Here is an 11,577-nt window from a genome sequence, read left to right on the forward strand (position 1 = left end):
GTTTGGATAGTGACTATCATGCCTTAGGCAGGGGTTTGGACTAGATGATCTCTGGTGGTCCCTTCCAGCCCTACTTCCTTATGATTGTAAAACAGTGAGTGCATCTACATGGGATGTTTAACTTTGCATTAGCACAGTTTACTTTGAAGTAAGCATGTCTGTCTGCACATGCACGTGTTGAATTCAGAGTAAATCTCCCTAATCCTGAGTAAATTTGCTACCTGAAAATGCAGGTAGCAAATTTACTCAAGATTAGTAATGGTGCAGTAGTGCTCATGTAGGCACCTAATCAGGAGCAAAATCTGCTCCCAGTCAGCCATCCATGAGGGGGTGGGAGATAGTTCAAGTCCAGGCTGTTGTGGTAGAGCCTGCCCCAGCAGCAGGCAGCTGTTCTCCTGCCCTGACAGCAGAGAGCTCCTAACCCCCTGCTCCGAGATCATGACTGGGGAGGGGGTGGTGAGAGATGAGTCTCCCAGCACCAACTCCGAGGTAGCAGAACTGGTGCTGGGAGCTCCCTGCTGGCAGAGGCAGGGGAGTCTGTTCCCCACCCAGCTCCATGAGCACTAGGGAGTTTGTTCCCCACTCAGATCTGCACTCACAGAGTTGGGCAGGGGACAAGCCCCCCAGCCTGTTCCCCACCCCCAGCTCCAGGCTCACGGAGCAGAGCAGGAAACAAATTTCCCAGCCTCTGCCCAGCATGCAGGGTGGGGGCTGTGAACTGTCCTGTTCAGGGACAGGTCCTAGCCCCATGCCCTGATTGGGTGATTGATGCACAGGGCTTAGAAAGAGCTACAGGGGTGGGTAGGTCCCAGGCCCCTGCCCCGATCTGCTGGTGGGACAGCTAGCAGTGAGCTAGCTGGTAACTGCCCCACTGATGGATTGGACCAGGGGGCTGGGACCTGCCCCACCTCTGCAGCTCTTTCTGGTGCTCTCTGCCAACCCCTAGGCTAGAACCCAGGGTGGGTCTAGGCCCCCTCCTCTTCTACCCCCCTCCCCCCGGTGGTGGCAGGGGCCCATGGCAGAACTACAGGAAACTTGGTGCAAAGAGCAGCAAATCTGTTCCCTAATCCCCATATGTGTAGACACCTGCCTGAAAGTGCTTACTTCAGATTAGTTTACACCAGAGTAAATTTAGGCCAGAGCAAATACATGTGTAGATGTGACAAAGTTCTGACACACAAGCTTATCTCCACTGGCTGATCACTATACTTGCAGTCAACAAAGACACTCAAGGTAGATGCTCTCACTTGATAGGAAAGAAGAAGCAGTTGGAAGGATTGTTCTGTGCAGCTCCCTCTGGAACTTGCTGTCTTCCTTTCCCATCCAGTATAGATTTGCTAATACTAATAAATAATAATGCTCCCTGCCTGCCACATTTGTATATTGAAAAATCCATCCTGTTTCACAGGCTTCAGGAAAGAATGGAGTTGGGGAGGAATTTTGTGTTCATGGGACAGGAAGAATAGTTTTCTAATCGTAGGAACTCCTAAGGGTTTAAATGTTATGCACTTGTGTTTTATAATCTATAATGCAAATGCATTAGGTTTAAAACCAGTGCTTTCTGTAATCTGACTCTAAACGCTTTGTATTTGTGTGCATTTTGAGCCAAAATCTGCAGTCCTTGCTTGGCCAAATTTCCCTGTAGAGGATCTCCCCTTGGAGAGCTTTGCCCAAGTAAGAACAGTAGGGTTGGGTCCCTTAGGGGGAAGACAATACTGCTTGAAAAAATTTCTTTATCTGTTTTTGGTTTTCAGGCAATTACACGTTAAGAGCTGACTGCACCCCTCTCCTCTACCAATTGGTGTATAATCTGACAAAAGAGGTACAAAACTGAGGTGTTTACTGTATGTGGCTTTCTCATAACTGACATAATACTCAAGTGTATGATGAACTCCTTTATGCTAGACACGTTATATAGCATTTTCAGGGTGTTTATTTCTTTGTCTCCTCCCCTTATCATTGTTACTCTCTCCTTCTTGCATTCCTGTCTTTTTTTCAACTCAAAGACATTTCCCTAGGAGAATTGTGTGCAAAAGGGGGACCCTCCTCTGCCTAAAACCCAACTTGGACACCTCCATTTAGAAGCAGAGAATTGGAAGGACTTCTCAGGCACTTCATCCAGCCGACTTCCTGCACAAATGGAGAATTTGCTGTTCCTAAGCCATGCCAGACAGATGGCTATCCAGCCTCTTTTGAAAACCTCAAATGAAAGAGATTCCTGTTGCCATGTTGCTGCTTAATTTTCTTTTCATCCAAACTAAACATACCTAATTCCTTCAGCCACTTCTTGTACAACTTGTTTTTCAACCCCTTTTATCATTTTCATTTCCCACCTCTGGATTCAGCTTCTCCACATCCCTCTTAAAAAGCAGAACTGCACACAGTGCTCAACCCAAGACCTGACCAATGGCATTTAAACTGGTGCTGTCACTTCCTGTGTCCTGAATACTTCCATTAACATGTAACAACATCACATCGCTGACCTGTGTTGAATTTGTGATTCACCATCGCTCCTGGATAGGTCTAGTGCCAAGCCAATTTTCCACTATTCTGTGTTTGTGCATTTGGTGTGTAGCACTTGTTTGTAGTGAATTTTTTAAAATTTATTATTTTTTACAGCCTAGTCCTCTAATTCATCAAAATCCCTTCAAGGCTTACTCTAGTCTCTTGAAAGGGTTTGCAACCCTTGTGAATTTTTATAATCTGAAAATTAGACCAGTATATTGTTTATCTCTGTATCAACGTTGTTAATTCAAATCTAAAATAGCACTGTACCCAGAGCAGATTCCTTTGGTACCACACTGGAGATCTCGCGTTGGTCCGATTAATTTATAGTACTCTTCGCTTGCAGTCATTCAACTAATTGTCCATGTAATGGTAATTCTGCCTTGCCCAAATTCTACTTCCTTTCTTTTGAGAGAGCGATGTGTGGACTGTGTTGGAAGCCTTTAGATAGACAATTCCCATCAAAATACCAGATATTTGAAAGACACAAACATACCTAGGCCCTGTGCTGATGTTAAGCATTTGAATGCTACAGAAATGTAATACAGAGCAATGGGTGTCCCCATAAGTACTCAGTAATGGAATACCTTTTTCTTCTTAGTGAATTCCCAGAAGTACATTATATTCATTCATATTTTCCAGTGGTTCATTTATCACATAGAGGTAGGTATATTGTAAAGAGCTGTCACTGAGAAGCCTGCAGTCTCCAAGTTATTTGAAGTTGGTTTTGGAACAATCTGTTTGTTATTTCATTAGTTTTCAGACAAAAAAAGACAAAGCTGTAACTCTGTTTTTCTTTTTCACTCATCAAAAAACAGTGTTAGCATTTTTTTGAGTCTCTGTCTTCAGTCAGAGGACATTTTCTTAATTTTTTTTTCCTACTCTGCTGTCTTCTTTGGAGGGGGGGACCTGAAGGCTTGTGCTATAGTTTTTTCCTTATAAGGGTCTGCTGCTTCTTGCTTTATCTCAACATACTTGGACATTGTCAAGAACTCAAGTTTTTGGACAAAAGGATGTTCATGCTTGATATAGTCATGCCTCTGAAGCAGCTAAGTTATACTACTCTCCTTAAGATTGTAGCAGTTCCCTGCATATGTTGAGGGTCCACCTATGGAGAGAGACAGGACAGGATCCAGTCCCATTTTATCCTTTGAGACAGGGAATTGATATATTTGAAGTGTTATTAGCCATATGCATAGGTTTGAATTTCACCTGTGGGAAACAGCAGGGCAAGGTGACGGTTGCATTTTAATGCAAATGTGGATGGAGGCTATATGCAGGTGTCAAAGTAAGTTTGTGCTAGGTATAGTCCTGAGCAGAAATAGGGCTCAAGATGTCTTATGAGGTCTTGAAACCTTATAACTGCATTGCCTGATTGCAGAGGTGACTTCAGAGGAATCATAAGCTTAATCATGATCCTGAAGAGAGATGCTTAGTTACTTGCACCTTCTTTGGCCTTCTTGCCATTTCAAGGCTGGAATAACTACATAGTCACGTGGTAGCACTTGCTTTAATGCAGCATTAGTCACCTCTGTCCTGTTTGTCATGTTTTATCATGTGTTTATACTTGCAAAACTGTGTCTGCGCTATGCAGATCCCCAAAGTGTGGGGGGAGCTCGCTCAGTCCTAGGACTGGATCTAAGCCATTGTAGATAACAAGAAGAGTCTTGTAAGGCTTGTTAGGTGAAGAAGAGAGCAAATAGTTTTTATGTCATCTGATAATAGCTTGGCCCACACAATCAGGATAAAATCTATACACGGGCACAGAGTATTTTATTCCATGATGTCATAGTTCAGCTTGCCCTTATTAATATGTCATTTTCAATTTAGCCCTAAAGTCTGACCAAACTGCCCTGGAAATGACAGCTGGCAGGCAGTCATTTCAGAAAATTGTTGTTTCTGCTAGCTGCAGACCTGATCTCAGAGGTCAAAACCTTTAAAATTTCCAATATATTTTCAATGCTGAAAGTGAACCTCTACCTTATTTTTGTAACGGTTTATCAAGTAAATTTGTTCATGGGGCACTTTCATGTGGTTCTCTCTTGTCAAATCAGTGTAATTTTAGAGACCTTTTTAAAGAACCCCACTTACCTGCCATTATAATCCTTAAAGAAGGAAGGCCTGTGCTTGGGTTCCTGGGTCAGGAGACCTAGATTTGCTGCGCAGCTGAGCCACAGTTCTAATAACCGTGGGCAAGTCATTTTATCTGATCTCAGCCTGTCCCCATCTGTATGATCCTTACCTTGTCTACTTGTGTTTGTGATTTGCAATTTCCTTGAGGTAATGATTGTTTATCACTATATGCATGTGCAATTCACTGTGTAATAGGGCCTGGATATCACTTGAAACTCTGAATGCTGCTGTAATATAAATAATCATTTCTATGATTCAGAACCTGCCCTGCAGTACAGTTCCTCATCTTGCACAAAGCAGCCATAATGCAGGCCTAGGCTGACTGTGAAGTATTTCCCCTGCGTCAGCAGTACCTTGAGTAGACTGGGGCTGTCTGTTTCCAGCCTCTAGCATGGAGGGTATTCCTAATGGGAAGACGGTGAGGCTGGGGAATTTATGGGTGTTGAAGCAGTCTCTTGGAACCATGGGGACTTGACATAAATTGGAGGATCCCAACTGGTCCCAGCACTGAACTGGTGTCAATGACTTTGCCATTCTCCACCTGTTCCAAGTGCATCTGGGATGCAGCCCATAATTGGGGCCTGTGCATTGTAAGGTCACATGTGTGCCTGTGAATTTAGGTGAAGGAGTATATCAGTTAGCACTTTACATCTCTAGAACTAAATTAGAAAGTGAGGCATTTTTAATAATAGCATGTGCTTTGCCTCTCCAGATCTCAAGCCCTGATGAGGGCTATGAAAGCAAGTCTCTCTATGAGAGCTGGCTTGAAAAGGACCGCTCACTAGACGATGATGATCAACCCAGGTAAGTCTATTAAACTGTAATAGGTGTTCCCCTCAATCCCTCCTTCCCCTGGTATTTCAAATGTTTTGCAGGGTTTTGTTTGAAGGACATTTTCAACAGTTACAATACAAAACTTCCTGGTAGAAGATGACCATCTAGCAATATCTATGATCTAGGAGCACTCTATAAATCCACACCAGTAGCAACCCTGCCAATTCAAAAATTAAATCTCTGAATGCTTAGAGGTCTTATTAATAAAATGCATTGGGAAACAATTGTAGTGTAGTCATAGATGTATAGGGAATTGAATGGAGCTCAAGAGATCTTCTAGTCCAGTGGGGGCCAACCTTTTTTGTAGCCATGCCACAAATTAGCCTTGTACTCCTCATAAGTGTCACTCTGATTCTTTTCTTCTGATTGCTCTGCTTTCTGCTTCCAGCCCTGTGCTCCCTGGCTGATCTGATGTTTTCCTTTCTTCTCTCTGCCTCTTCTGCCCCTGTGGTCCTTGCCCCATCCCTGGTCAGCTACATGCCACACACACAAGCTGCCTGCACCATAGGTTGGCCACCCCTGGTCTAGCCCAATCCCTGCACTGATGCAGGATCAAGTCGGTTAGGATATCCAAGTAGTTGAACTACTACTCCATCCAGTTCCTTTTAATAAGTCTGAATGCTTTTGTACTGCTCTATATTTTTAGATATAGTTGACTATAAAAGACTAACACCTTGGTATATTTAAATATACAAAGTGACCTAGAGCAAACATTGCTGAATTCTAGAAGATCCCTTTTGGAAATTATGCAGCTATTTGTGTGCTCCTGACTGGCAAAAGAAAGTCCCTAATTATGAAATGGAAGTCATTATACTATTAAGGCAAGTGGGTTTTAACAAATGTTACTTATCTCAAGTGCCCCAAGCCTGTGCCCCAAGGCCCCAGCCTCCCCCAAGGCCCCAGCCTCCAGCCCTGACTCTCATAAATAATCCCAGTAAATTAGTGAAGTTATTTCTCACCTTTTAAGAGCTGCTTTCCAAGTGGATCATCAGCTTTACTGGCTTCAGTAAATCCCCACTGGCTAAGCAGCATGTTAAATATTTTTGACGCGCACACAGATTATTTTCCTAAAAGCATGTGTATGAGCATAATAAAAACCTTAGCCAGAATATTATGTCTGCTCCCCCCTGTGCCCCTCCCCATTTATTGAATGATACTTTTATTTTTGGTTATGTGACCATATCTATCCAGTAGATGGTGGTGTTCACCTGTAAGTAACAAAGGCAACTGCCTTTTACACAGTAGAAATTCTTTGCCTAGATTTGACTCTATGGTAATCTCCCACAAGTATGGAAATACATCTTTGTTTATAGTCTCCTGATTTTTTTGAGTGTTAAAGAGGTTTTTAATGCTTGAATCCCCTGATACTTATCTCTCTCACCTCCTTTCCCCAAGTATTCTACAGTGATGACTTTGTCCAAAACTGTGTTGGTTTGAAATTTTGCTACTAGCACCTTGCATAAATATTCAGTCATAGTTTAGATGCAGTCAGACTGTAGTCTCATTTTGGTACCTTTTTTTTGCTACACATAGAATAAACAAACTGGGCTCAGGCAGTGATTTTGAGGCTTACTTCCAGCGACTGGGAATTGCATCTGGCAGAGTCCGTTATACCAAGAATAGGGTAAGTCCTCTAAGTTGCCTGACAATAAAACCAATTTGTGGCTTTATTTTGAAAAGTTATCTGCTTGGCAGTTGTACACCTGTTTCAAAGATTTTTTTCCGCATGTAAAAAGATCAACGTTGGAATTTTGCAAAGCAATAAAGACGTGAAGAATAATTCATCTATTATAATGAGGTATGCATTTTAGATGCTTATATTTAGATAGACTACTCTGTGACCAAGTGGCTATAGCAGGTTTGTCCAACGTGTGGCCTGCCAAGGCATTTTCTGAGGCCCAAGGTGCTGCAACGGGAAAGGAAAGTAAACAGTGTTCACGCCCACCCCTTGTCCCTTCCCCAGCCCCTCAGCAGCTTCCCAGTGTGACCTCTGCGGGGCCACTGAAGCTGTGTGTGTGGGCGGCTGGCCACCACAGTGAGCAGGGCCATGCGGGCGGGCAGCTGAGGGGACACCAGGACCTGCCTGCCGAGGCCTCCCCCATGCTGGCTTCCCACATGCTGCTGGGGACGGGAGGAGGCCAGCCAGGTTGGCACCAGCCAGCAGAAGCGGTGGCGGAGCTGTGTGCAGCTTGAGAAAAGTGCAGCTGAGCCCCTGCCGCTCCGGCTGGGCTCATCCTGTCCCGAGAGGCACACGGCTACTCCTCTTCCCACGTGCACCGTGTTGGCAATGTCAAGCTGATGCAGCATGTGTGGGAACTTTGTCCCTTCCCCAGCCTTCAGCGGCTCTGGCTCCCCTCAGGCAGGGCCAGCTTGTGGGACTGCACTGCTCAGGGGATGGAGATGTGGAGCTATTTATTTCTCCCCTTCAGTCTCTGGGGCAGTAGGTGGCTGGATGCAGAATGGGTCCCTCCTGCCCCTGCCCAACAGCAGCTACCATGAACCTTGTAGTAACAGGCAGGTGCAGTAGGGCTGCACAGGCAGGGTCTCTCTCTGGCCCAGGACAGAGCGTGTTTGAATATGGCTTGCCGGCCCACTGGGTGATAAAGTTCATGATCTGGCCCCACATTCAAAAAGGTTGGACGTTCCTGGGCTATAATATCTGTCTCTAGACATAGCTATCATTCCAACTTTCATCGGAGTCTCCTTATATATATTATTTATTTAAAACTCTAGTAACATGTTCTAGCTAGCTAGTGAAAAATCACCCTTCTAAAGGGCCTTACTAAATGAAAGGTTTGTCCAATTTTTCCTTTATTTTTGGAAGGCAACTGTCCAAAAAGTGTAGTTTTATGTTTTTACCCTGTTTATAAAATGTTTTGTTAGCAATGCTTGCAAAACTCTTACAATAAGATATCTGCTAAACTTGCATTAATTTTTCAGCAAAAAAATAAAAATAAAAAAAAGGTAAGATGGTTAAGAGACACCTAATTCTGCAATAAACATTCTTTAGGATTTATAATTGTGGAGCTCTGTATATTTGCAAAAGCTACATTATAAAACACAAAAGGATGGAAGTCTGATGCTGGGGGAGAGGTGAGGATGGGGATGAAGGGCTTGCCATGCTGCATCTTGTGTAGACATGTCCAGATTTCTAAGATGGGTTCCTGAACTGTGTCTTTTAACACTCATAGTGGGTAGAGAAGTGCAAGTGATTACAAAGAAATGGACACTAGCAATCTAGTCCTCTATTCTGATGAGTTCACAGCATTTCAAAAGCACAGCTATAAAGTCAAGAGCAGTGGGAACTAATACAGTCGGTACAGAAAAGAGCTAGCATTAGAGGCTTTTTCAGGTTGGGGTGTAAGTAGTATCTCAAGGAAAAAAGGAAGACAACATGACATAAATAGTGAAAGACCAGTCAATGTACAGGACGTTTAGTTGGAAACAGTGGCAGGTATGAGAAAGTTAGGGATGGAGAATAGGAGTATTATTTTCCATTGCAAGGTAAGGAAGAGGAAATGAGGGAATGGATGTAGCTAAGTGCACAAGCCAATTAGTTTAATTGCACAGGATTCCAGCGGGACTACACATGTATGGATTGGACACTCGGACTGGTTTTCTTTTTGGGTGCTATGCACAGACTTTTCAGAGCTCAAGACAATCCCAGAAAGAAGCTATAAAAAGAAGGAATGCAATACCCTCTCACTGCTGGGAAATACTCCATGGATTCAGACTGGTTTTGTTCCATAAGAGTTGCATGCAAAATCAGTGAGAGAGTGTCACACATCTGGAAATTTGTGTTTTCTCATGTGGAAGCTGAGGGATCTCTGGTAGCTTTAGTCCGACCCCTCAAGTAGTTTGAATTTAAACATCCCACATGCTTGATTTCCCCCCCACCCTTCTCTCTTTCAGAAAGCAGACAAGTATAGCAATTATCCAGTCTACCACACTGTCTATGAGACTTTTGAGCTAGTAGAAAAATTTTATGACCCCACGTTCAGGAAGCAGCTTGCTGTTGCCCAGTTACGAGGCAGCCTAGTCTATGAGCTTGCAGACTCACATGTCATTCCTTTTAACTGTCAAGATTATGGAGAGGCCTTAAGAAAATATGCCAAGCGAATCTATAATTTGGCCAAAAAACATGAAGAACAGATGGAGACTTACGAAGTGTCATTTGGTGAGTAATTGCCCTGTGGTCTCCAAACACTTGGATGTCCTAATTTAATTAGAATTGCACCAAGGCAAGAAATATTGGAGGGTGGGTTTCTGCCCCTAAATAGCCAAACTGTTCCTTTGCATTTCAGTTGTGCCCTTGTACCAGAATTAACTCTTTTTAATCTCCCCAAGAAATTTCCTACTGTATAGCACAGCCTTAAAACATTGCTGTCCAAATATCTATTATACCATTGTCTTATATCTTGCTCTTATTTGCAGTAAGCAAGAGCCCCAGGCATAGACCATGAACCAATTGATACATGCCAGGGTATTGTTGGCCCTGCTGGCTACAGCATTGCACTGGCAGCTCATGTTCATACTGTGGTCAATTATTACCCCCAGGCCTGTGGTGGCAAGGGATGCGGGGTCTTCACTCCTGATGCCTGATGAGAGGCAGCAGTTGCACAAGCACACATGTCACAACTTTTGCCTGTGAGCAGCTAGGGGTGCAGGGTCCCCGAACCCCCCTGCACCGATCTTCTTGGCAGCTGGCAGGCTTTGTGGCCTCAGCAGGGACTAGCAGGCCTGCAGCTGTCACCCTGCTGCGCCTTAACATGCACAGTGTCACCCATGTCACGAGTTTTGCTTGTCTGCAGCTTGAGGTGCAGTTTCCCATGAACCCCTGGACCTATCTCCTTGAAATTTTGCAGGCTTTCTGGCCTCCACAGGGGCTAGCATGCTGGTGGTTTTAACTCTGCTGTGGTTTAACACATACACGTGACATGAGTTTTGCTTTCAACATTTTGGGGTGTAGTTTCCCCAGACCCCCTGCACCTATCATCTTGAAACTTAGCAGGCTTCATGCCCTCAGAAGGGGCTACCATTCCTGCAAGTTTCATCCAAATCGGGTTAGAAATGACAAAGTTATAGGATGTTTTGGCCTTCCCCATTATATCCTATGGGCAAAATGGCAAAACTGTTTTGACGGGATGGAACGAATCAGCTGTTTCGACTCGAAACAAAATTCAAAATGGAATAATGTTCTGTCAAAACAGACCGCTGCCGGTTTGCACAGCCCTATGGGTCTTACGTCCTTTGGACCCTGAGGGGCAGGACTGGACTCTGACTCCTGCAGGCACGCAGATAGTAACTGCTGGTTAAAATATGACACTAAACATAACAATAGAGTTGTTATAGAAATATAATCCTAACATGGCTCAAAAGTGATCAATTTTCTTCTTTCTAATATCCATAGTTTAGATGGAAAAAATGCTGGAAATCCATATATGCTATTTTTTTTTATCATGGACGATGTGGGATGAGGTGTTTTTGGTAATCCCTGCAATCATGTGATTATGTAAAGTATCTTTTCCTCAGTGTCGCAGAGCAAGGTATGAAGTGTATACCCTATTTATAAGTGTTTTGGAACACCACAAAACAAAAATACCCCACCCATTCCTATATTTATAAAGCCAACCCCCTGACTTCGTGGAGCCAGATTTCAATTTTTGCACCTTTGGCATTGGCAAATATTTTAAGCTTGTTAGACTGCTGTTTTACCCCTAGGATTCTGTGTTATGGATAATAAAAGGGAACACTTCATGTCATTACAGATGCACTGCACCCCCTCTGAACAATCTCAGAAATAAGGTACAATTAGTCTTCCTTTTTTCCCCATTTATATTACCCCCTTTTCTACTTACTTGTTCCTTCCTCTCATGTACCCTCTAGAAGAATGCTATGTTTCCAGCTACTTTAGTATAAGAGTAACAATAAAGCAAAAGTGTAATATTAGAAGCTGATTTGGCTGCCAATTCAGAGAGCTACACAAATGATTAGAGGACTGGAAAAACATGGCCACAAGCGACAGCTTCAAGATGTCCTATGTATTTAGTTTATTAAAGGAGATTAAGAGATAATTTGGTCACATCTGTAAGTATCTGCATATAG

At 43.5% G+C, this 11,577-nt stretch overlaps 1 protein-coding gene across 9 annotated transcripts in view; it reads left to right on the forward strand.

Annotated features, from left to right (window-relative positions):
* LOC109302532 (N-acetylated-alpha-linked acidic dipeptidase 2-like) overlaps positions 1 to 11,577 on the forward strand; it is a 107,795-nt gene that overhangs the window by 42,856 nt on the left and 53,362 nt on the right. For all 9 annotated transcript variants that reach the window (XM_019524102.1, XM_019524108.1, XM_019524101.1 and 6 more), the window contains 4 exons: positions 1,755 to 1,822; positions 5,351 to 5,442; positions 7,006 to 7,096; positions 9,385 to 9,649. In XM_019524102.1, the coding sequence (XP_019379647.1) occupies positions 1,755 to 1,822; positions 5,351 to 5,442; positions 7,006 to 7,096; positions 9,385 to 9,649 (516 nt within the window). The remainder of the gene's footprint in view (positions 1 to 1,754; positions 1,823 to 5,350; positions 5,443 to 7,005; positions 7,097 to 9,384; positions 9,650 to 11,577) is intronic.

Source organism: Gavialis gangeticus, unplaced genomic scaffold, assembly GCF_001723915.1.
Source record: "Gavialis gangeticus isolate Ggan-Ray unplaced genomic scaffold, GavGan_comp1, whole genome shotgun sequence".
In the NCBI taxonomy this organism is placed as follows: domain Eukaryota; kingdom Metazoa; phylum Chordata; order Crocodylia; family Gavialidae; genus Gavialis; species Gavialis gangeticus.